Consider the following 26,030-nt stretch of genomic DNA (forward strand, 5'->3'; position numbering starts at 1 on the left):
AGGAACACAGGGCTCTTCTGGCTCTTTTACAAGGGCTAATGTTCTGTAAATCCACAGCACCTGCTCTCCCCAGGGGCTCTCAGCTCATGCATGCCTTGTATGCACATTCCTGCCACCCAAATACCTATGCAATTGCTCCTGCCACATTCCCACCTTGCTTTTGCCATGCCTAGGATTCCTCCCAGCCCCTCCCTGTGGGGCTGGCCTGTCCCTCAGTCCAGCCAGGGCCTCCCAAGGACACAGGGATGCATTGCCCAGGGGGTCCTGGCATGCCCCAGTACTGCTGTGCTGCCTGGCTTGGCCACCAGGGCCAGGAGCAGTGCCACCCATGTCATGAGAGCCCTGGGCACCCAGGGACCCCACCACATGGTGCCTACAGCTGAGGAGACTTTGCCCAGCCCTCCAGAGCAATGTGCTCTCAGGCTGGGATCTGCTGTGTCTGGGAACATGGCAGGAGAGCAGAGCTTGTGGCCTTTGTGCCACCAGGTCCTGGGGAGCTCCTGGTCCATTTTATCAGGGCTTGCTGACACACAGTGGTGTTCCCACCCCACCTCCCTCCTCCCCTCTCAGAGCATCACTGAGACACTTCTGGTGGGCACTAGAGACTTGTCCCATGGCTCCTGCAGGAGGATTGTGTCCTGTTCTCCTACCACTGCTCCAGGGCTTGGGGACATTCCTCTGCTTGCACTAAAACCTTTGGGGGAGCCACGGGGACACGCTCAGCAACCCAGATGCCCCAAGGCCACCCCGGAGATGCCAGGAATAGGTGTTAAAGCATCAAATGCTTCTTACAGGAGCTACCTGGACAGCTAATCCTCGAGCTTTACCTTGTGCCTGAGCCTGTGAAAGGTTGGGGTCAACCCCTCCCACCCCCAGCCCCTCTGCTCAGGGGCAGGGGGGAGCACAGAGGGGTCCCCACCAGCCCATGTCCCACACAGGTGAATCCCAACCTCCACCCCTGGGGTCATCCTCAGCCCCTTCCTTCTGCCCCAGCCCCTCCAGCTCCAGCCAACCTCCCCTGAAGGGTTAAATCTGAGCTTCTCAAAGCTAATTAGAAAGAGCCTGGGCCAGTGTGGTGGCAGCCACCACCCGCTGCCCTTATCTCCCCAGTCTGGGGGCTCTGCCCTTATCATTTAATTAAAGCTGCAGTCCTGCTTCCCTTCCTGGCAGCAGCTCATCAGGGAGGGCACTGGAGCTTGAGGCAGCCTCTGCCACTTTGCCAGGGAAGAAGAAGAGCAGGGAACGTGTCCCAGGAAGGACAAGACAAGGGAGAAGAAGATAAAGAAGAAGATAAAGAAGAAGTCGCTCTGTGCTGGCAGCCCAGGGAAGGGACCCAGCCCCTCTGCTGTGGGTGGGGGGATGTAGAGACCTCTCAGCTCTGGGTGGACCTGTGAGATGTCAGCCTGGGAGGGAGCTGAGAAAGCTGCCTTCACCCCAGGGCTACGGGCCAGCTCCATCACCCAGCAGGAGCAGGGCCTCTGGACCCCCACCCTGCCCCAAAGCTGCTCTCCCAGCAAGGCAGATGAACCCTGAGATGGAGCCCCCGTGTGCCACGTGCCCCAGCAGCAGGGTCACACTCCAACCTCCTGTCAGCAGGGAACAACCCCTGCCAGCAGCACCCAAAAGAATCCTGGGGACCCCCAGAGCACTGGGGAAGGGGCATGTCCAGGAAGGATGCCATGGAGCACCAGGGGGGCCACCAAGATGATCAGTGGTTGGAGGACCCCTGCTCTGGAGCCAGGCTGGGAGAGTTGGGGTGTTCAGCCTGGAGAAGAGAAGGCTCCAGGGAGACCTTAGAGCACCTTCCAGTGCCTGAAGGGGCTCCAGGAAAGCTGGGGAGGGGCTTGGGACAAGGGCAGGGAGGGAGAGGACAAGGGGGAATGGATGAGAACTGGAAGAGGGGAGATTGAGATGAGATTTTAGGAAGAAATTCTTTGCTGTGAGGGTGGTGAGACACTGGCCCAGGTTACCCAGGGAAGCTGTGGCTGCCCCATCCCTGGCAGTGTTGAAGGGCAGGTTGGATGGGGCTTGGAGCAGCCTGGGCTGGTGGGAGGTGTCCCTGCTCATGCAGGGGGGTTGGGACTGGGTGGTCTTGAAGGTCCCTTCCAACCCAAACCAGCCTGGGATTCTCTGATTCTATGCCCACCAAGGAGGCAACAGGAGAAATGTTCACCAAACACCAGCAGTTGCAGCAAGCTCCTACATCAGGTCTACGTTAGAGGACCAAGATGTGTAAGCCCTGAGAAATACCCTTGTTTGAAGGCCACACAAAGGTGTGTGGGCAGAGCTACACGGGGATGCAGGCTGGCAGGCACTCAACAAGAGATTCAAGTATTCTGGGGAGAAAAACCCCCAACTGATGCTGACAGCCTCCTTCCCAAATCCCACCCCTCTCCTCCAAAGGGTGGTTAAGCTAATGGCTCTTGAAAAGAAATTCTCCTCACCAGTTTGTTAGCAGGGCTGAGCTGGCATGTCTTGTTCTCAAAAACCAGCTGGAACCCCTCTGCTGAAACTTAAGGGAAAAAAAAGAAAAAGAAATCAACCTGAGGGAAACCCAGCATGGAAAAGTTAAGCTTTGCTGTTGGAAATCTGCTGAAGTGAGAAGCAATCGAGAGGATCTGTCTAATACAGGATGCCAAGCAGCCCCAGGCTGTATAATGACCCTCCTTCCCAAAGTTGCTGTGGTTGGGAGATGGATGTGTGTGCTTGGCACAGGAGGAAGGTGGCAGGCAAGGAAACAGCATCAGGGAGATGGTTTAGTGGTGGACTTGGCAGTGGTAGGCTTATGGTTGGACCTGATGATCTGAAGGGTCTTCTTCAACCTAGATGATTTTTTTCTATGATGTGTTTCAGCACAGTCCTGCCACTGCTCCTGCAAAGGGTGGTCTCCTCCCACCATTGCTCACCTCCCAGTTCCTCAAGGGTCCTAGTTGTGTGAGCAAGAAGTAACACATGGGATTATATTATTATTATTATTATTATTATTATTATTATTATCATCATCATCATCATCATCATCATCATCATCATCATCATCATCATCATCATCATCATCATCATTTTTCAGCCAGGCCAGTTTTCTGGACATTGTAAGAAGGTGGGGATCGGGCTGTTTAATGAAGTTACAAGTGATGGGATAAGAGGGAATGGCCTCAAGTTGTTCCAGAGAAGGTTTTGATCAGATGTTAGCAAGAATTTCTTACCCTGAAGGGTCGTCAGGCACTGGGACAGGCTGCCCAGGGCAGTGGTGGAGTCACCATCCCTGGAGGGATTTGAGTCACACAGACATAGTACTTGGGGATGGGGTTTAGTTCAGGACTTGTCAGTGTTAGGTTAAGGGTTGGACTCAGTGGTCTTGAAGGCCTTTTCCAGCCAAGATAATTCAGTGGTCCTGGGATGTTCTCCTCACCTCCAGGCTCCTGTCAGAGCCCGGGAATGCACTGCAAGGTGCACCAGCCCATCCATGCAGGGACTTGGGAATACAGCTCTGGGTTTATGAGCACTCCCTGTGTTTGCTCCTTGGTGGCTGCTTTTCATTGTGCCCTCATCTGAAAGCTCTTGTGTCAAGGAGAAAAGAACTGGCACACACACGTCTGCCTTTGAACAACCCCATTGTTGAGCTCCATCAACAATTTAATAATCTGTCACTAGCAGGACAATGAGTCAGGGGAAATTATTCTTGCAGGGGGGCTGGGAGGCACAAAGCAAAGTGCTGTTCAAAGCCTTTGAAGTCACGGAGGTGTCGGACTGACAAAAGAAATCACAACTTCATGGAAAGGACTTGCCTCAAGAAGGGGAGCTGGAAACAAAGGGAAAGGAGACCACTTGGAGAGAGGCAGAGCAGGGGGAGATGGAAGAGCCCTTGGAAGAGAGTCAAGCCCAACCCCAAGGAAACTGGGAGCGGAAATGACAATATGGATTGGCAAACATACCCTTTGTTTTCTTCCCACAGATCTTTCCTGGGCTGCTTCAGAGTGAAGTGAGCACATTCACTTGTCATTTCAGCTCCTTTGCAGTCTCTTCCAACTGCAGAGACAGGCTGGTTGCCTGAACCAGAATGCAGACACGGAGGAGGAAGAGGCCAGATCCTTGCCACAGTTTGCCGTGGATAATTGAAGGATCAAAGGGATGGGCACTAAATCTAGGGCTGCTGCTCTTGGGTTGCCCTGAGGAGGAAACGCCTGTCTGCTGCTGGAGCATGCACAGAGAGATCCACACCCCACCACAGAGAACCAAATGCACGTGAAAACCAACCCAGAGCAGCTTTGTGAGCATCAGGCCAGGGGTGTAGTCATGGAAATCTGGAGGAATGATCTGACACCAAACAGGGTGATTGCTTGAGGGTCAAGAGCAGCCCATGCAGGAGAACCTGAACCTCTTGAGCTGCCCAGCCCATTTCTCTGCTGTGAAGGGACATGCCCTAAAACAGCTGAAAATGCACATTATTGACACCTCAAACACCCACAGGCTCAAGAGGACAAAATATCTGCAGTGGAAGCAAATTGGGGAGAGGTTTTGTGGCTGGCCCATGGCAGAAGCAGCACCTGCAGTGGTCAAATGCACATCAAGAAATCAACCCAGGTGGTTCACATTTCTGAACTGAACCACTTGCCATCTTGCTGGCATCATTCCCCACCCAGACCCTGAAAAGATCTGCAGCCCTGGTGGCCACAGCCAGGGAGAAGTCACCTCCTCGGGTGAAGATAGGAAGTGTCAACACCAAAGGTGCAGCTCTGAGTGAAGAGGAGGGCATCAGGCTGCTGATTTTAGGAGCAGTGCAGGTGGGTTATGGCTTGTTTGGGAAGATCCAGTCAAAAATAAATCCCCAGATCCTGATGGGTCCTGCCCTGCCCTGTGTTTGTTCCCAGGGTGGCAGAAAGAGACTCTTGGGGGAGAGGGGGAAAAAGCAGGGTAATCGTTTCCGATGGGGAATATCAACCTCCGGCTACCCCTGGGTGCTGCAGTTTGCAGACTGCTGGAGGCTAGATGCAATCAAGTTTGCAGCACTCCAGGGAGAGCTGCCAGAGGCAGCCCTAAAGGCTTGGAATGAATAAAACCCCCTTGGAAGAAGGAGGGAGCAGGATGAAACCTGCTGCCGAAGATCCCGGCAGGCCAACGGGGCTACATCATCCTCTGGAATTAGAAGCCAAGGAGATTTGCCAGCTCTGTCACCCCCAAAGCACAAGGGAACAGCAGGGTGATCATGAGAAGATTTTGATTTCACAGCCCAACAGAGATATAGGAAAACTTCCAGAATGAGTCCAAGAGCATAATTTGTACAGGTTCTTTTTCAAAAGGGAGATGACAATGATAGCAGGTCTGCTCCTCATGGATGGTCCTTAGCAGTGGAAAATGAGTGTGTAGCATTGAGCAAAGCAGGGGAAACCTGCTTGAAAGAGCAGCCCAGAGCTCAGCAGGTAGAGAGCTGAGCAGGAGCTGGGATTTGAGAGTCCAGGATCAGCAATTGACCCTTGGAAAGAAGCCATTAATCATCATTAAGGAGCTTTATGTCCTGAGGGACCAAGAAGCAAAACAACAGGAACCCAGCGACTTCTGATGTGGGTTTGCAACGAGAGAACACAGGGTTTGGAGAAGGGAAAAATCAAGATGCCTGTGGGCAGCAGGGTTTACCTGGAGCTGCCAGAACATGGGAAGGCTTCAGGATCTGGCTGCAGAAGGAAGCTGATAAGGTGAACACCACTGTGGAAGCAGCATTGTTTTCAGGAAAGGCAAGATATTTGCCTTCCCTCACTGATTTATCTGCATCTCTGTGGGTGCCCCTTCCTGTGTGGCTAATAAGCAGCAAGAAGCTAGACATGGAATACACAATTTCTTTTCCTGTTATTCATTTTCTTTTGAGATATAACTCTGGCTTTTGTCAAGATCCCTGTTGTCTGGGTAATTTCATCTCGAGATCCTCAAGGAATAGAGATCTCCATATCCCTCCAAGTTTAATATCTTGGTTTTAGCTGGCGTATTTTCAAGCAATAACTTATAAAGCCAAAGCACAAAAAAAAGGAGATTACTTCTGTCTAATTGGCATTACACTAATTACCAGCAAAATACATCAGGCAAATATCACATCTACTCGCTCTCTGTCATTTCACATACCCTGCTCCATCTTCTTTTCCCCCCGAGCTATAAAACAACACAACATGCTGTTCTGACACATCCCTGAACAAAAATCATTCCCAAACCCCCTCCTTCCTTCCTTCCTCTTGCTGCCTCCTTCTTTTTCACTTCCAGGCAAGATCTGAAAACAGACACAGGACTGATGGAGAAGTGCTGGGTTTAGGAACCTGTGCCCGTGTCCTCCAGCATCCTGCTGTTCCCTCCTGGATCCCTTCCCCAGCCTCTTCAAGTGTTCCTTGCCCAGAGGGATTTTGGCCACCCACGTGGGGAACATTGTACCTGATGTATGTCAATAACTGTATGACCACAGATGTGTCCTCTCACACACAGGCCCTCTGTGCTGGTTAACTCCTGATTCACAGTTTGGTTTTTTTTGCCAGTTTACCCTAAATTATTTTAAAAGTGAGCTAAGTTAAACCTGATCATGCTGCTCTTATGCTGGAGCAAGGGTTCTGAATGTAAACCTCAGCATCTCCAAGGCCCACCTTTGTCATGTCATAGAATGGTTTGGATTGGAAGGGACTTTAAATATCATCTAGTTCCAGCCCCTCTTCATGGGCAGGGACACCTCCCACTAGACCAGGTCATCCTCATCATCCAACTCACGTTGAGGTTACCTTGCTTTTGCCCAGTGCAGAGCACCTCCCTGACAGACAGAGCCCTGGCACAGTTTGGGGCTGAATGTCACCTTCCCTATGGGCAGGGAGGATGAAGCAACCCTGACTGAAGGAGTTTAGCCCAGTGGACATGAGCTGTGCTGGGGTAATTGGCCTGAAAGCCTAAGAACAAGCTCTGGCTCTTCCTGTTTAGGGCTGCATCACCAGCAGCCTGAGCAGGAGGTCAAGGGAGAAGATCCTCCCCCTCTAATCCACTCTGGTGAGACCCCCCTGCAGGGCTGGGTGCAGTTCTGGTGTTCCCAACACAGGAAAGGATCCCAGGGCTGGAGCAGCTCTGCCCTGGAGCCAGGCTGGGAGAGTTGGGGTGTTCAGCCTGGAGAAGAGAAGGCTCCAGGGAGACCTTAGAGCACCTTCCAGTGCCTGAAGGGGCTCCAGGAAAGCTGGGGAGGGGCTTGGGACAAGGGCAGGGAGGGATGGGATGAGGGGGAATGGATTGAAACTGGAAGAGGGGAGACTGAGATGAGATCTTAGCAAGAATTTCTTTGCTGTGAGGGTGGTGAGACCCTGACCCAGGCTGCCCAGGGAAGCTGTGGCTGCCCCATCCCTGGCAGTGTTGAAGGGCAGGTTGGATGGGGCTTGGAGCAACCTGGGCTGGTGGGAGGTGTCCCTGCCCGTGCAGTGGGTTGGATCTAGATGATCTTTAAGGTCCTTTCCAACCCAAACCAGTCTGGGATTCTATGATACTGTGGTGGACAAAGCACCCATGTAGGGCTCAGGATCCCTCAGACCCTGGTCAGTCCCATTCTTCCCTCAGTGCAGCCCTGCTTTCCCACGGGGAGTGTGGCTGAAGCCCATGGGAGAGATGATCTGGGAAAGCTGTTCCTGGTGCAAAGGCACAGCCCCTTCTCCATCCCACTGCTGCCTCCAGCAACAACAAACGTGGACAGTTTGTCACTGCATGATTCTAAGCTCTGTTGAGATGTACCTGCCTGGGAAAAGTAAGCCTGCCAGCTACAGAGCAGATGAGCTTGCCCCATTTCTGCTTGTTGAATCATAGAATCATAGGGATTGGAAAGGACCTTTGAAGATGATCAAGTCCAACCCCCCTGCTGCAGCAGAAACACCTAGGGAAGATCACACAGGAATGAGTGAAAGCTTGTTGTCCTGCTTAGACTAGACAGAGGGCTGAGATGCTAGAATGGGAGCCCAGGTCCAACCACACTAGCCAGGGAAGAAGGAGCTGGCCACTAGGTCAGCACTGCTCTGGAACAGCCTGCATCAGCTCACATGAAATGAGCCCTGGTTCCTGCAGGGGAACCTCAGCTCTCTGCAAGGGAAGGCCAAGGCAGGGGCTGACATGGTTAGGTAACCCCTGAGTCAAAGCAGCCCATCCTTGGCACCTCTCCCCAGCTGCCATCACTAATGGTAGATTTATGGAGTGTCCTCTCTGCAAGTAAAGCAAAGAGCTGGCGTCACAGCCACTTAGCAGAGGTGGCTTCAAATCAGGATGGATGAGAGCTTGTGGGAAGGAGACAGGAAGAGAGATTCATTGATAGTGAGAGCACAAAGGATAAAATCCTGGAGAAGAGCCAGCAGCTGAGCCTGGCATTTGACCCATCTCAATAGCAAAGCTCACTTTGATTTCACCAGGGACAGGAAGGAATCCCTTATCCTCTGGCTCACGCCTACGAGAGAGGTTTTCCATCTAAGGGATCTACACCTGATGGATCCTTCAAACTCAGGCACCTGCTGTTTTTTATGAGAAAGAAAATGCAGTGTGAAGCCTTCAAGAAGCTCAAACGGGAGAGTCCCTAAGCTCCTCTAGCATTAAGCTTAAATCCCACACCCGTGCAGGTCCCTTCACAGGGGAAGAGGCACCGCCAAGCAGGAAGGTTTACAGACACATTCAGGAGCTCTCGGAGGCAGATAAAGGGGAAATAACTGAGTTAGATCACACAGGAGCTGGAAATGGCACGTCAAATTACTTCAAAAGGAGCTTTCTAAGGAAGCAGGGCTTTGAAAACAACAAATAGCCTGGGACTGCTGAGGGATCCTGGCTGTCTGTGGCTTTGACACTCGGTTGCTTTTTCTGGTTTCGACATTTTCGAACGCTGACCTCACCTGGCTGCTCCCTGCCCTGCTGCAAAGCCTTTGCTTTCTGCAAGTTCAGCTCTTCGAGGAGCCACAGAGTAGGCAGGTTAGGAAAATTGCTCTGCCTGAAGAGTAATCTGGCCAAAAAACAAAAACAAAAACCCCAACAAAACCAAAAGAGCCAGGGAAACTTCAGCCTGCTCAGCTCCCTGATCCAGCTCCTCACGCAGCCGGACAAACAGCTGTGTTGGCACAAGGGAGCACGTGGCACAGGGACAGGGATGAGCAAACCAAGATGGAAAGGAGGGAAGCTGCCTCCTTGGGCACTCGTGTTATTGAAAGTCCTGGGGTGCTGGCTGTGGTGAACAGGTTCATCAACAGAAATGCTCCTAACTCAGCTGCTGGCTCTTCTCCGCGGGTACCACGGGGACCAGCTGCAAGTGCTCCAAAGGCAGGACCACTGGGTCTTTAGTGTGTATTTGACAATGTTGCAGAAAACACAAAAGAAGAGTCTGAAGGAGCTTCATCCAACCCCTCGTTCTGAGGAAACATCCTCCCTGGAGAGCAACGTGGTACCAGTGAGGAAGGGCCCCACCCTCCTGGTCCTTTCGCAGATGTAACGCCCAGAGCTTCTTCCTGCAACACCACTCAGTGAACTCAGGCTGAGCCCAGGAATAATTTGAGGGTGACATCAACTGCTCTTTGCAAAAAACAGACCTTACACCAAAGAAGAGATGAGAAGAATATATAAGATAGATAAGAATATATAAGGTACATAAGGATAGCTGCATGTGTCCCTTTCCAGGGGCTTTTGCAACCATTGCCAGGCAAAAGCAAGAAAAAACCTGACTCTGAGTGGCATTAACATGTATCTCACCTTGCAGCCACCTTGTGAAGATGAAGAGTTGCCTGTTTTAATGTCACTGGGGCTGCAGGAGTGCATGTCCTGCCAGGTGAGAGCTACGAGGCTTGCTGAGATGGAATTGTAGTGGAAAATGTTCCTGCCTTGGACTTGAGAAGGTACATGACATTGCTTGGCCTCCCTGGTCTGGGAGACTGGGAAATCCTCCCTTCCCTAGGACAGTAGAAGTCATCTTCCCTGCACAAGAGGAGGCTCTGGGGAGACCTTATACTTAAAGGGAGCCTACAGGAAAGATGGGGAGAGACTTCACCAGAGAGGGCAGTGACAGGACAAGGGGTGATGGTTTTAAGCAGGAAGAGGGGAGATTTAGGTGAGACATCATGAAGAAGTTCTTCCCCATGAGGGCAGGAAGGCACTGGAACAGGTTGCCCAGGGAAGCTGTGGCTGCCCCATCCCTGGCAGTGTTGAAGGGCAGGTTGGATGGGGCTTGGAGCAGCCTGGGCTGGTGGGAGGTGTCCCTGCCCATGGCAAGGAGGTTGGATCCTGATGATCTTGAAGATCCCTTCCAACCTTCACCATTCCATGATTCTATAAGTTAATTTATAGTTCTTAGGAAAAGAAAAAAATTATATGTTTCCAGTTGGTTCCTATAAGAGAAGGAAAAGTCAAAGTTTGCTGTGGAGCTGCCAAGCCTGGTGAACAGGGAAGAGTGACTTGAAAAGGCCCAGGGAGCTTTGGGCTGGCTCTCAGCACATCCTCCAAGCCCTGTGCTCCCTGCAGGACTGCTCAGGAAATCATCCAGTCTAGAGCAGGGTCACCTCCCTGATACATTGTCCTGGTTTGAGGCAGGATGAAGCCAGTTCTCCTCCTTCATTGACTCTGACAGCTCAACTTGTGTCACACGTATGTCCAACGGTGACATATGTGCACTCATGAGAGAGCAGGGAGAGGACTGGTGCTTCCAAATCAAAGAAGGCATAAAGATGAGGAAAAATGTCAGGATTTTCTCCATCCAGCAAGTTCAGAGCAGGCAGAACGTGAAGGACAGAAAAGAAAGGAGAGGACATTCACTGATTTCCATTGTCTTGCCACAGACAGCAAGAGAGATTGGAAGATGTCACAGCCCAGCCCAGGACCACAAGAAATAGCAGAAAACTCAAAGAATTCAATCTCAAATGCAGGAGGCACAGGCAGAGCCACAGGGACCTATATATCCTACAAGAAAAGGCACCTTCCTCCTGAAATATGAAGCTTTTTGTCTCTTGGCCATTGATTTAGAACTGCTATCCTGCCTGGCTTTCTCATAAGCTGCAGCCACAGTTCAGGGACAGAAAGGGTGAAAAAAGCCATCAGAATCCAACAGGGAAATTTAGTCCCTTCCAATCACTCCTCTAGAGATACCCAGGACCTGCCAAGGACCTTTGGAGAACTTGAGGACAATCTTAAATGTGCAGTCCCACGTAATCCTGTGAGACAAGGAAGTCACTGTCAAATACATTATTAAAGCTATTTTGAACAACCTGTGAAGCAAGTAGCATCCTTCTTAGAAGGTCCTGAGAGGATTAAAAGCATTCTCTGTAGCTGGTATCAATGTACTTGTTAGTCTGGGGAAGCAAAACCAGCTGTACCCTGTTCACCCTGGGATCCTTGGTACAATTAAGGAAGGTGACCTGGTTGAGATGGCATTTCAGGGCTGCTCTGACCTGAGCAGCTCTTTCATAAGAGTGAGTTTACCCAGCCACAGCTGCTGGAAATTGGGAAAAAAGAAGAAACAGGGTGAGAACGAGTTGGAAATTACAGCTCAGCCAGAAATGGGGCTGTTGAAACCATGATGGTGCAATCCATGGCCATTTGCAATCTGTCTCTCTTGATAAGAATCTTTTCCCACATCTCTCCGTGGCAGCAATTAGGAAAATCAGAAGGTGTCTTTGGGGAGGAACCAAGATGAAGTGAGGGAGGCAGAGGAGCTCACAATTTCTTCCAAAGAAATGCAGATGCCTGCAGAGCTGAGGGTTACTGAGAAACCCAGATGTAATTTGTGGAAGTAGATGAGATGCAGAAGATGGTGGCACCGAGAGATCTTCATTATGCAAACCCTAAACGAGAGCAGGGCTTGGGAACTAATAGCAATAACAAAACATCCAAGATAAGTACTTGGGGATATGGTTTGTAGTGCTCAGGGATGTGGTTTAGTTAAGGACTTGTCAGTCTTAGGTTAAGGGTTGGGCTCAATGAGCTCCAAAGTCTTTTCCAACCAAGGTGATTGTGTGATTCTGTGACACGGAATTGCAGCCCTGATGGCAATAATCAGTGTTCACAAGGAAAGGGCTGCAGAGCAGTTAAAAAAAACCCCACCTCTCAGCTAGAGAGGAGCCCAAGCACCAGCCAGACCCAAGCCACTGGTCCTCAGCCCTTCCGAGGTGTGACCTATCACAGGATCATTAAGGTTGGAAGGGACCTTAAAGACCATCATGTTCCACCCCCCTGCCATGAGCAGGGAACCACTAGACCGGGTTGCACAAACCTCCTCCAGCCTGGCCTTAAAACCTTCAGGGATGAGGCATCAACAACCTCCCTGGGCAACCCATCCCAGTTCCTCACCACCCTGAGAGTGAAGAATTTCTTCCTCATGTCTCTCCTCAATCTCCCCTCAGTTTAAAACCATCACCCCTTGTCCTGTCACTGTCTTCTCTGATGAAAAGCCCCTCCCCAGCTTTCCTGGAGCCCCTTCAGGCACTGGAAGCTGCTCTAAGGTCTCCCTGGAGCCTTCTCTTCTCCAGGCTGAACACCCCAACTCTCCCAGCCTGGCTCCAGAGCAGGGGTCCTCCAGCCACTGATCATCTTGGTGGCCCCCCTGGTGCTCCATGGCATCCCTCCCGGACATGCCCCTTCCCCAGTGCTCTGGGGGTCCCCAGGGTTCTTTTGGGTGCTGCTGGCAGGGGTTGTTCCCTGCTGACAGGAGGTTGGAGTGTGACCCTGCTGCTGGGGCACGTGGCACACGGGGGCTCCATCTCAGGGTTCATCTGCCTTGCTGGGAGAGCAGCTTTGGGGCAGGGTGGGGGTCCAGAGGCCCTGCTCCTGCTGGGTGATGGAGCTGGCCCGTAGCCCTGGGGTGAAGGCAGCTTTCTCAGCTCCAACCCTGGGATCATCTTGGTGGCCCTTCTCTGGACCCTTCCAACAGGTCTATACATCTTTCTTGTGCTGAGGGCACCAGACCTGCAGGTTCTCAGGCAGCAAAGGGGACACCAGTGCCAACCAGAGACCATCTTTCTTCACAGACAGCAGCATTTCTCCTACCCTATGCCCTACCCTCCTTTTTCTCCCACAAGGTGTGAGATCTTTCTGCACCCAAAGATGCCTGTGGATCAAGACATCCTACCTGGGCTCACCAGTGTTTGACCAGGAATGGCACAGAAGTAGCTCCAGTCCCACAGCCCAGCTGGAGCCCAGGCAGAAACATCCCTCAGAGCTCTGCAACAAAGCAAAAATGCTGCAGGGGATGCTTGGGAAACAAAAAAACCCAAACATCTGCAGACTGAACATGTGCCTGGAACACTTTTATGCAAGACAAAAGGGACATTTAAAGATGATAAAAAAAAAAGAAGAAGATTAAAAAAAAAAACAAGAATAGGTTTTAAGATCTTGAGGCTTCACTCTGCCTGAGGAGGAGATAAAAAGTCATTTTCTTTGGTCCCATCTGCTGGCTGGAAGGAACTGAACAACAACAGCAGTGAGAACCTTAAAAAGCAGCTCGTGACCAAAGTAAGCAGAAGCCAGCAGGGAGTGGCTGCCCCATGCTGAAGATCCACCTCCTCCCCACCAGCAGTGAGAAGGGCTGGTTGGCTTGGGAGCCCTCTGCTGAGCTGCCCACCTTCTCAAGGTGCTGTGATCTTGAGGGTCAGAGCTTGCCAGCCACAGCTCTGCTTGCACGTGGTGGCCACAGACACGCCTGGTGTGAGATGATGAAGATCAAACACCAGCAGCCACATCCTCTCTGGGCCTGGTGCTGCTCCGGATGCCACCAAGGGCTGCTGGAGAGCTGCAGGTTGTCATCTGGACACAGCCACACTGCTAAAAGGTTGTTGGCAAATTAGCCATCCTGCAGGGAGGAAATGATACAGAGGAATGGAAGACTTGAACTCTCAACAGAAGTGGAGCAAAAGGGGAGCAGGAGGAAAGAATAATCTCCCCCAGCTTTCTTCCTAAGGGTTGCCAAGAAGCAGCACGTGCATCCAAGACGTGCCAGATGCTGCTGCTGCCCAGAAATGGGGCTGCAGGTCTGTCCTGGCATCATGAGCAGGTGGCAATGGCTGGGAGGAGCCCAAGGAAGGGTGGGGGGGAAGGAAGAGAAACCCAGCTGCCAAAATGTCTCACCTTGGCTCTGCTCACAGTAAGGACCTGACTCAGGTTTTGAGTATGTCAAAGAGAACTTGTTGACCAGCTCGTGTGTGAGCTACAAGTATGGATCAAAGGAGGTGTCTTCTAATGTTGTGTAATTCAATGGGCAGAAATGGGAGCTAGAGCAGCTTGAGTGGGCTTGTGAAACAGAGGCAGAGGGGATCTGCCCCTGGAAGGGCTCCCTACAGGTCCCTCACACTTGCCACCATTTCCAATCTGCTGTCAAGGTGGGACCTTCCCAGGGGGGTGTTCCTGCTCGGCCATGGTGAGGAGCAGCAATCACAGGGGCAGGGGTTAGACAAGCTGCATCAACCCACCCATCTTTCCAGAAACAAAGGGAAATCTGAACTGAAAGGGGTTCATCAAGACCAGCAGGCAAACCCTGGCAGGGGCACCTCAGCTCATGTGGTGACGCTGGGCTGAGGTGGATGGAGGAGTTAGGAGACCACGGGAAAAAGCTGGTCTTGTGAGAAAAGCTTGTGGCAGTGAACCAGGTGAGAGGGTTTTACATCTAGCTCTGCCACCAGGTCCCAAAACCAGGCCACTCATGTGTCACAGCTGCCAGGGGTGGCTGGTGCAGCCCCAGCCTCAATGCCCAAGAGCAGCTGGAGCCCTGCCTGGTGGCTCAGAGACACCAGGACCCTCAAGCAGCTCTTGCCTTCCAAAAAGAGCAGCTTGAGGAGCTGCCAGCTCACCCAGGGGTTCACCAGCAGACTTCTCAGAAATGCAGATGATCATTTCCTAATTCATTCCCCACCTATGGTGGAATTTCTTCCCTGGAGGAGAAGCTGTGAGGATAAACTCATGGCCATCTGTGAAGCACAGACACCTCTGCACTAAGTGCATTGCAAAAAGCTCGTGAGATGATTGTTAATTACATGTTCAGTCTGGGGTTTGATGGCCTGCATGGAAAATGCCATGGGGTCCCCACTTTACATAATGGGGATAAACCAGCTTGAACATTCTGTGGGCTGCAGAACACAACTCAGAAACCAGCCATCCAAGACATCATCATCTCAGGTACCTTTGGACCACCCAGGGACAGAGTGGAACAGGCTTCACCAAACGTTTCCCAGGCTGCACATACTGGGTCCTGCAATCCTACTAAAATCCTCTCCATCCTGGGTGGGGAGAGACTGGCACTGCCCTGACCCAAGCTCCCTGTGCAGGATGGCAGGGCAGGCACCCTGCAGAGCCCCACCACTCCCAGGTTCCACCCAACTAAAGCAAACCTGGGCTCCAGGGGGAGCAGATGTCTCCAGCCACAGCAACGGGTGGGCAAGTGGGAGACTAAGCTCAGTTCCCAGCTCAGTGTAACCCCCAGAAGTGGGTAAACAGCACAGCCAAACCTTGGGGAGGAAGAGTGGGCAGCAAAGTAAAAGAACAGGGATGCCAAATGCCTGGGATGATTGAGGAGCTGCCACATCAATGCCAAGATACCAGAGAAGTCTTCAGCAGAAACAGCATCATTCCTCCTGAAAAGGACCTGGCTCAGCCCCTGCAATACAGCATTTCACTGCAGCCTGCACAGCAAAAAGGTGTCCAAAAAAGGAGGACACTGATATGTGTGTTAATCAAGTGAAGAACCATCTACAAAGAAAAGGCATGGATCTGTCTTCCAGTTGAAAAAGCTATAAATAGCTTTGCATACTTGCTTATCAGATTGGTTGGGCTGCAGGGATAATCTCCTGGAGAAGGCAATGGAAGCCCTGTTATGTTGGATATTTATAACTAGATGAAAGCCTAGAAAATGCACAGATGTGTCAGTCTCGTGCTCGTGCCACCAGATAGGGTGTGTGGGATCCAATTAGGCTCTTCAGTTTAACAGAAGGTCAAGAATGGCTTCATCTTCCCAGCTTCAGAAAAGAAACACCCACTCTGGTCTCCTTGAGGGGCTCTTGGTGCTTAAGTAGCTGCAGAAGGCAAGACAAGGGGAGACAGGCCCCCAGAAGGTCATGATGGTCCCACGTCACTGGAGAAGCTTTGCAGGAAGCAAGGCATGAAGAAATGAGCCTTCCTTGGACAAAAAAGGGCAGGGAGGTCTCCTTGGTGCCACAGAGAGGTCTGGTGTGTCCCAGCTGGCGCAGGCGGGCCATGGGAAACACAACTGGGATGAACTGGTCTAACACCACCAGTAACTCGTCATCTCCAAATCACCCAGCCCGGTGCTGGGGACCCCTAATAGTCCATTTAATGGATCACAGCCTTGACCCCAGCCCCTCCAGTTCATCAGGCATGATCTGCAGAGCACCAGGACAGACTGCAGTTAATGCTGGTGGATTCTCCAGAGCCTTGGCCTGCCATGGGCTCCACACTGGGTTTATCCAGGACAGGAGGAGGGACCTGAGCCTGATTCCCAACCACTGCCACGTGAAGGGGGCCAGGCTGGAGGTTGGTGAGCAGAACAGGTTCAGAGATACTCCCTGGGAGCCCCAGAATGTGTCTGACACATGTGACACGTTCATGGAGAGGTGTGTGGGCATTTCTGCCTCTGGGGCTGTGAACACATCCAGGGGCTCTTGTGCAAAGGAAGGAGCTGCCAAATCTAGAGGAGGGGCTGGGCTGGTGATGCCATGGGCAGGGAGCCTTGCCCAGGTGCTCTGTCTCTGGGAGCTACAGCTCCAGGCAGTGTCCCCAAGCCTTCCTTGGCTCTGCCCATCCCCATCAGCACACAACTACAGGGACTACAGGCAGCCCTTCCAGCTCCTGCTGCAGGCCCTCCAGGTCCTCCCCTCTCACTCCTCTTTCTAGTTTTAGCTTTGCACCTCCCTCATCACCTCTGGGCTCCCTGTCACCTTCAGGAGCTCAGACTTCCCTCTTCCAGCCCCATCATCACCACTGCCACGCTCTAGCCCCCAGTACAGCCCTTCAGCATCTCCTTGCCCATGTGTCCCTCAAGCCTCTCTTGCAAGCACCTGGCTGGTACCCGAGGGTCCTTGGGAAGTCCAGCACTGTCGCCCTGCACCAAGACTCCAGGAACCTCTCCACACTGCTCTCCCCAGTTGACTGGCTGGTACTTTTGGGGAAGAAAGTGACAGGCAGGGAACTCCTAGACAGGAGCAACAAATGGATTTGGGAACCCTGCCGGACCTGGCACCACCACACCTTGCTTCAACATTCACAGCACAACAAATCTAGTGTTACTCCAGGAACTAACCTGGGAAGAAGGGAGAGATGTTCCACTAGACCTTCAAGACCACAAATCACCCTGGGTCCCTTGTGTTCCTCAGCAGGGGCACCCAGCACGTTTGCAGCTCCCTAGACCTGCTGACCACATTTTCACACCACATCCAGGCCCTGTCCCAAAGTCAGAGTTGCTCCCCAAAGTAGGAAGAGACTTCAGGAGAACTCTTTGCATCTCCTCTTTTTCCTCTCCCGGAGGTATCTTTGAACTGTGACCTCCCCTCAGGACAGGAGCACAGAAGAAAGCAGAAAAGTAGATGTTACGTGCACAGCCAGAGCCAAGCCCAAGGAAGCAACTAAAGTTGGTCAGAGAAGACAGCTTGGGAGTGGGCTGGTGGAGGGTGGTCAGGCAGGCAGCACAGAGGCAGCACAAGGAGCAGAACTGGGGCTGAAGCTGTGCCAGGGAAGGGGGAAAGCCAGCTCTCCTGGGGTGAGAGTGCAGACACCTCTGGTGGGGATCCCAGGAGAAGGTGGACCTGAGCAGGAGGTGACCTGCAGGGCCCAGTGAAGGCAGGACACAGGGCTCTCAGGTTTGCCACCACTACCCTCTCTGATCCTCCACCCCACGTCTCTCCCCACCCCAGCCTGTGCCACTAAACCTGCCCTCAGCCCTCTGCTCCACAGGAACATCCTGGGGCTCCGACACCCACCACAGCGTGGAGAGCTGCGTCTTGTCACCCCCGTCCTGCTGTGGGGACAGGCACCCCTGGGACACCCAGGCACCCCTGGGACACCCTGGCTGCAGCCACAAGCTCAGCTCCGCCTGGGCTGCAAGAGCCTTTGTCCACTCCGACCACCACCTCTGCACTCTGCCAAACCCACCTCAGCTCTTCCCACTCCCACTCCTCCTCAGGTCCCCCCACCCTCCTCCTCCTCCCCCACCTCTCCCCACATCCTCTGCTCCCCATCTCTTCTCCAACCTCCAACCCCCACCAGCCTGGAAAGCACGACAAGCCTGCCCCAGCCGAGCTCCTCAACCCCAGCCTCACCCACCCCGGAGCAGGTGCGACCTTGAGGATGAGGAACCTGGGGGTGCAGGCTCCCCAGGTGCCAGCAGGACCTACCGTTCTCGGGGTGCTCCATCTCCCCGATGCTGCCGTCGGGCGTGGTGCGCTCGTAATGGTCCTCGGGCAGGGCCAGGGGCCCGATGCGGGGTCCCGAGGAGGATTTGCTGCTGGGGGTCTCCGATTCCTCCAGCCCGCTGTCGTAGTAGCTGTGCTGGGAAGGATCCTGCAGGTCCTGAGCCTGGCTGGCTGCAGAGAACGTCACTCGGCGATGAGGTAACTGGGGGAGAAGAGAAAAGCTGTTGCATCACCCACCCGGGGGGGTGGTCACCAAACCCAAGCCTGAGAGGTCCAGCCCAGCGCCCCCCCCAGACACAGCACCCCACCAGGCACCCCCCGTGTGAGGAGCACACCTTGCGTGGTCCTCACCCCAGCCCAGCAGCTCCCTCCACCGCTTGTACCCCAACTTCTTCTTCCACCCAGAGACTGCCAGCTGGCCTCTCCCGTGACAGACAGGCTCCAGAAAGGTCCCCCGTTAGCAAAGCATCCTCAATTATCATCCCTCACTCTTCACCTGGAGTTTCCACTTTGCTCTGAGACCCTGCAGCCACCCTTGGTGCTCTCAGAAACCCTCCTGGCCAGGCCCACCTCCCCCAAGAGCTTCTCTCATTGTCAGCTTGTCCTTTCAAAGACCCTACTTAGCACTTTTACCACCCCCCCAGCTTTGCCTCAAGCTTGGGAGGAGAAGATGCCTGAGAACAGCCATTAAGCTACATCCTTGTCCTCCTCTCAACCCTTCCATGAAAACCTTCTTTGTGGTGATCACCAGGGAGTGGAAAGACAGGGGAGCACAACTCATGGGGCAAGAGCAGAAGCACAGGGAATGAACCACAAACACCAGGAGGGAGAAGAAGACAAACCCACCCATGAACGCAGGAAGGGGTCCAAGAAAGGAGCTATTTGATGGGGATTTGAAAGTGACCAGGAGAGAGAGGAACCAACACCCCACATGTGTGCAAATACCCTTTTTCCTGATGTCTTTACCACAAGTGAGTGGCAATCAGGTGGCCCACCCACCAGGAAGGGATCCAGACTAACCCAGGGAAGGAAGACACAGACAGGTTTGGGTTGGAAGGCACCTTCCAGATCATCTAGTCCCAACCTCCTGCCATGACACAGGGAGCATCCAAACGAACCAGCTGCTTTTTGGGTTGGTTGGACCTGATTAAATTCACCCCAGGTGCTCAGAGACCTGAATTGAGCATCTCAGAGCTCTCAGGGCTTCTTTTTTTTTAATATACTTCTTTATTTTTTTTTTCCCCAAGGACTTGTAGAGAACCAGGGAGCTTCCAGAAGACTAGAAGGGAGCCAAAATAGCACCTGTCTTTAAAGATGAGGCAAAAATAAAAAAAGAAGAGCTGGAGAATTATAAACCAGTTAGCTTAATTTCAGCTCCTGGAAAAATACTGAAGCAGATAAAAGAACTCTTTGTAAGTACCTACAAGATAACAAGGAAATGAGTAACAGCCACTGTAGGTTTGTCACAAACAAACATGTCAAGCCATTGAACTTCTTTGCCTTTGAAAAGACATCAGGCCTCGTGGATGAAGGAGGAGCAGCAGCAAATGTTCTACCTTGACTTTAGGAAGGTGGGGGGGGGGGGTTTGACACTATTTGAGGTGATCTTCTCATAAGTAATGCAGGAAAACCAGTGTAGCTGCAGCTCAGGGCTGGGGTGACACAGTGCAGTTCCCTGCAGGGTGGATGCAAAGCATTGAGGGAGTTGTATTCCAACAGCTAATTCCTGAAGACAGGCCTTTCAGCTGGGATGATGTTTCCAATGACAGGGACACGGATCTACTGGAGAGAGTCCAAGGGAGGCTACGAGGATGAGGAAGGGGCTGGAACATCTGATGAGGAAAGGCTGAGAGACCTGGGGCTGTTCAGTCTAGAGAGGAGAAGACTGAGGGGGGATCTAATGAATGTCTATCAATACATGAGGGCATCAAGAAGGCAGGACAAGCTCTTGTCACTTGTGCCCTGGGACAGGATGAGGGGCAATGGATTCAAACTGGAGCCCAGGAAGTTCCACCTCAACATGAGGAAGAGCTTCTTTCCAGTGAGGGTGACAGAGCCCTGGGACAGGCTGCCCAGAGAGGTTGTGGAGTCTCCTTCTCTGGAGACTTTCCAGACCTGTCTGGATGCCTTTCTGAGTGACCTGCCCTAGTTTTGGTCCTGTTCTGGCAGGGGGTTGAACTGGATGATCTTTGGAGGTCCCTTCCAACCCCTGATATTCTGTGGTTCTGTGATTCCCCAGGTTGTGTCCTGAGCCCGTTGCTCACCTGTGTTTTCATTAACTGCTGGGATGCCAGATGTGGAACATCTGTCACATCTGCACACTTGGGAAAAATAATCACCCCTCAAGCAGCAGTCTGGCTGAAGGATGGGGGGTTCCAACAGACCAGGGCTTGGCTCTCCATCACCAGTGTCAATCCCTCACCCAAAAACACATCTGCATTGGGATGCCTGAACAGGAGTGTTGGCTTTGAGTGACAAAGGATCTGGGGGCATTAAGAGTGTGGCCAGGAGGTCGAGGGAGGTTCTCCTCCTCCTCTACTCTGCCCTGGTGGGACCACATCTAGAGCTTTGGGTCCAGTTCTGAGCTCCAGTTCAAGAAGGACAAGGATAGACTAGAGAGAGTCCAACAGAGGGATACGAGGGTGATGAAGGGACTGGAACGTCTGTCTGATGAGGAAAGGTTGAGAGACCTGGGGCTGTTTAGTCTGGGGAAGGTTGGGAGGGGATCTTATTCATGTTTACAAATACCTGAAGGGGGGTGTCAGAAGAAGGGGCCAATCTCTTTTCAGTGATGCCCTGTGATAAGACAAGGGGCAATGGACACTACCTGGAACACAGGAAGTTCCACCTCAACATGGGGGAAAACTTCTTTATTATAAGGGTGACAGAGCCCTGGGCCAGGCTGCCCAGAGAGGTTGTGGAGTCACCTTCTCTGGAGACTTTCCAGACCTGTCTGATGTCATCCTGTGTGACCTGCCCTGGGTGATCCTGCTCTGGTAGGACATTGGACTCTATGATCTCCAGAGGTCCCTTCCCACCCCAACCATTCTGTGACTCTATGATTCCATGTCTGCCTTGCTGGGCTCCAGGAGGACTTCAGAGGCACAGCCGTGGCCAGTCTGGGCTCTACTTCCAAGAACACCAGTTAAACACCAGTTAAACACCAGTTAAACAGAGAGGAATGGAAACAAGCAGCTGTTAGAAATAATGACAAACCAAGAGACACCTGAGGAAACTGCTTTGAGGAGGAGGAGGCAAAAGCAGCAGACTTCAAGCTTATAAAAGTCTTCTGCAAAAAGAAGGCTGCTGCTTTTGACCATGGACAGGCAGGAATGGCCTCCACCTGCAGCAGGGAAGGCTGAGCTTGGGCACTTGGAACAACCCCCATGGGAGGTTCAGCCAAGTGTGATGGGTTGCCCAAGCAGAGGGTGCCATCTCTGCCATGAAGGGACAGGCAAGCACCTCTCAGGAAGTCTTTGTGTGCAGCTCTGGGGCAGCTGAGGTCAAGGCAGTCCTGCCCACAGCAGAATGGTGTGCAGGCCTCCAGAGGTCAGTTCCCAGCCCATGTTGTAGGCTGGGCAAAGCCTGCAGGAGCCTTTGCTGCTTGGTTGTCACCCTGCCAGGCCAGGATGTCCCACTGCCTCCTCCTGCCCCTGCCTGCCTGTGTCAAGCTGCTTCCCTCCACCTCCATGGCTCAGCCCGAACTCCAAGGCTCTGCTTGCACCCTGTGCTGGTAAAACCCCAAACACCTGGGGCTCCTGGGGGTGCCTGCAATAACACACACAAGCAGCCTCAGAAACCCTGCCTGGGACAGCCACTTCCCTTCCTCTGAGGAGCCTCCTTCCAAAGAGAACCACTTCTACCTAAAAACCACCTCCTTTACCTATCAGATCCTGCCGAGCAGCCCCTGAAGGGCTTTTCTCCTCACTTCACCCCCTCCAGCCCCATGGAGCAGCCTGGTACTGATGGGGGGTAATGCCCACCTTGTCCTCTGCTCAGCCCCTACCACACTGTGACTTCAAAAATATCAGGAGCTTGTGTTTGGCTGAAGCTTTCTGCCCACAGACCCTTGTTCTGGAGTCATGGAAAGACACTGGAGCCATTTCTCTGGCACTGGCTTGCACAAATGGAGCTTTGTTTGACCTTCCTCTGCTGGGTTAGAGAGCCTTGCAGCCCCCAGCGTTTTCTACACAAGCAGTTGCTTGCACAGCACAACCCACACCCCCCTCCATCTTCTTTTTGAGGAGTTAAGCAATCCAGGTTCCTTCAAGCTCAACCCTCAGCTTGGTGGCCTCCATCTTCACCTGCCCCAGTTTTTCCCCCATCCCTTGCCAGAGGCCATCCCTGCAGAACCATCTCACCAGGGCCTTCTGCACAGCCCTGCTGCTCCTCCTGCCACCTGAGGACTGCACCAGCTCACACTGAGCTGCTCCTGCAGTCTGACCCTTCAATCCCTTTTCAAGCCCCTCCTTTCCAGGACCTAAACCAGCGTTCCCCACTGCTCAGTGTCGAGCTTCGCATCCGACTGGGTTAAAATGCCCCTGGTTTAAATGGGCCCAGTTAACCAAGCAAGCTGGGTAGCTCTGCACGACTGCTCTGTCCTCATCATCATCTCCCACTTCACCAATCTGTGTCAGCTGCAGATTTTATCAGTGGTGATTTTAGATTTACTTCCAGACCATTATGTCCGAGAGCTCCTCCAGGAGACCCATGTTCCACAGGGACTCCCAACCAGTGACTGCTTTTCTTCCCTGAGCTGTTGATAAACCAGATCCTCACCTACCCAGCAATGCTTTAATTATAATGAGGAGTGTTAGTTCAAAATAATAATAATAATAATAATGATGATGATGTATCTCTTTTCAGTGGTGCCCTGGGATGAGATACGGGGCAAAGGACACAAACTGCAGAACAGGAAGTTCCACCTCAAGTTGAGGGAAAACTTCTTCCCTGTGAGGGTGACAGAGCAGTGGGACAGGCTTGCCAGGGAGGTTGTGGAGTCTCCTTCTCTGGAGACATCCCAAACACACCTGGATGTGTTCCTGTGTGGCCTGCCCTGCTCTGGCAGGGGGCTGAACTCGATGGTCTCTCCTTTCCAACCCCAACCATTCTGCTCTATCAGAACCTATGATCAACGTGGCACCAACCTCCAAGTTGATGAGCTACCCTCAATAACCTCACATCAACCCCAAACCAGTTCTGCTGCTTCAACCCCAGAGCAGATCCTGTTCCTCACAGTAGCCAGGAGCCCAGGGCAAGGCTGAAGAGCTGGACCTGTCAGCTCCATGTCACTGCCCAGTGTCCCAGCAAACATCAGTGCTATTTCCATCATCCTGCCTCAGCCACTGATCCAGTCATTCCCTGGGGCTGGTGAGGACAGTGTGGTGCACACAGTGTTCCCATCACTATTCCAGCTGCCCTCCCACTCCTCCCAGCCCACCCTGGGGTCCCCAGCTCCATTAGCACCCCCTGATCAGAGCCCTCCTCCTCCAGACTCTTGAAGACTGGTGCAAATTCTTTTACGATTCCATTCTTTCAAATATCACTATTTTGAGGAGCTGATACTTTGAACGTCTTTGCTGGCTACCAGCACATTGGCAGGTGCTGCATCCCATGATGTTATGTCTCAATCCAAATTACCAGAATTATTTATTGCACACTTCTGCAGTTTTCTACCTAATTAACAATTTTGCAGTCTCCATGTGGGAACAACAGTTACTGGATTCCACCTCTTCCTAGCCCATTTTTAAAGCACTCCTCATCATGTTTAGCTTGTCAAAATTGATTTTCCCACAATGTTTTCAGCTTTCCTTGTCAATTTTCTACACTCCATAACCAATCCTTGCTACTAATTGCTACACACTCCTTCCCTTTTCCTTCCCCCCCTGCCATTTATTGCTGTTTTTTCCTATTTCTAGCTGCTCTCTCCCCTTTGTCACTGCACCAGAATGGGATCTGAGGCAAAACTGTTTTCTTAGCTGAGGAATTGTGGCTCTGCAGAAAAGCACTCCTCCTGAGGGCTTGTTAATTCCTGATGGAGAGACCTGCCTGTGCCAGCCTTCAGGTCTGGGGAGCCAACCCCATCCCTCAAATCCCACCAGCACCAACAGCTTTCTCCAGCAAGGGTGGGTGCTCTGATGAAGACATCCATCCCTTGGGAAATCCTGTGGGTTTCTGTCGTGCCACAGCTCAGGTTCTTTTTCCTGAGCAAGGAATCCTTTGCAGCTCACTCGTTTCATGACCCCTATCCTCTGTCAAGTGCTCTCACACCTTTTTTTTGATTCCATGCCTGCTTTTGGCCTCCCTGGCATCCTGCAGCAATGAACTCTCTGCCCATGTGCTCCGTGGAGAAGCACTTCCCTTTGCTTTTACATCTGCTGCTTGTTAATCTTTCCTTGAACTTCTCCTACCTGCAGGGTTATGAGAAAACATGAGTAATTGCACCCTGCTCTCTACTCCTCTCCAATTTCACAGATCTGGGCTGCATCCTCTGCGAGGATGTGCAGCCTGTTCTGCTGCAGACACTGGGCAGGTTGGGCCAGCTCTGCTGCCCCTCTCCCTGCTGGTTCCAGCTCTGCTGCCCCTCTCCCTACTGGTTCCAGCTCTGCTGCCCCTCTCCCTGCTGGTTCCAGCTCTGCTGCTCCTCTCCCTGCTGGTTCCAGCTCTGCTGCCCTTCTCCCTACTGGTTCCAGCTCTGCTGCCCTTCTCCCTACTGGTTCCAGCTCTGCTGCCCCTCTCCCTGCTGGTTCCAGCTCTGCTGCCCTTCTCCCTGCTGGTTCCAGCTCTGCCACAGCCTTTCCACACTGGGGAAGCCCCGGGTCACACCCTTGGTTCCAGTTTTGGGGTTTATCTGGCAGCAGCAGGGACTTGTTATTGATGAGAAAGAAATTTTCTCGGGCTCTCCCCAACAGGTATCCCCAGCCTGCCTGGTCCTGGCTGCACAGCCCAAAACCCTCCCAGCACCAGTTCCTGGCAAAGGGCTCCTCTGTCTTGATGCCCTTAACCATGAGGGTCCCACCCAGGGGTGCTGGAGGGTGGTTAAGGGGACCCTTTCCCTCCTCAGCCTTACTCTGCTCCCTCCTGCCTTTTCCATCACAAACAGCTCCAGGCTCTCATCAGGACCTGTACCAAGCTGGTTTTCCCTGCTAAATCCAGGGAAAACAACCTCAGTCAGGAGGAGAGCAGTGCTGCAAGGGAACAGGGCTGTGTGGTGCCACACTGCCCTCCCCCAGCATCACCCCCCCGTGCAGAGGAGCGGACTGGGTGGCAGGAGATGTGGTCCCACCTGTCCCACCAGGAACTGGGCTGTTCACAACTGAAAACTGAAAAATCCACCCCTGGGTACCCTTTTCCTGCCGACAGGAGTGGTGCAGTGCAGCAGTCCCCAAGGAGATCATGGAATCATCATAGAATCCCAGACTGGTTTGGGTTGGAAGGGACCTTAAATATCATCTAGTTCCAACCCCCCTGCATGGGCAGGGACACCTCCCACTAGACCAGCTCGCTCCAAGCCCCATCCAACCCAGCCTTGAATGATGAGCTGCCCTTCTCCTTAACCCCCACCCCTGCCCCCCAAGCACTGAGTGATGCAGGATAGGTGGAAATACCCCCGTGGTTTAACTATCTCCAACAGCAGGACCCGCGCTGACGGGCTCAGCCTCCGCC

The 26,030-nt window shown here is 52.7% G+C and overlaps 2 protein-coding genes across 6 annotated transcripts in view; one reads left to right on the plus strand and one right to left on the minus strand.

The window, feature by feature from the left end:
* The window catches only part of HDAC3 (histone deacetylase 3), a 352,192-nt gene that overhangs the window by 169,948 nt on the left and 156,214 nt on the right, over nt 1–26,030 (plus strand). The window lies entirely within an intron of this gene.
* PCDH1 (protocadherin 1) overlaps nt 1–26,030 on the minus strand; it is a 58,677-nt gene that overhangs the window by 10,657 nt on the left and 21,990 nt on the right. For all 5 annotated transcript variants that reach the window (XR_007890733.1, XM_051630813.1, XM_051630814.1 and 2 more), the window contains exon 4: nt 18,348–18,567. Coding sequence is in view for 4 of the 5 variants with exons in the window: in XM_051630813.1 (XP_051486773.1) it covers nt 18,348–18,567 (220 nt within the window). In the remaining variant the exon portion in view is untranslated. The remainder of the gene's footprint in view (nt 1–18,347; nt 18,568–26,030) is intronic.

This window comes from Apus apus, chromosome 13 (genome assembly GCF_020740795.1).
Source record: "Apus apus isolate bApuApu2 chromosome 13, bApuApu2.pri.cur, whole genome shotgun sequence".
Lineage (NCBI taxonomy): Eukaryota > Metazoa > Chordata > Aves > Apodiformes > Apodidae > Apus > Apus apus.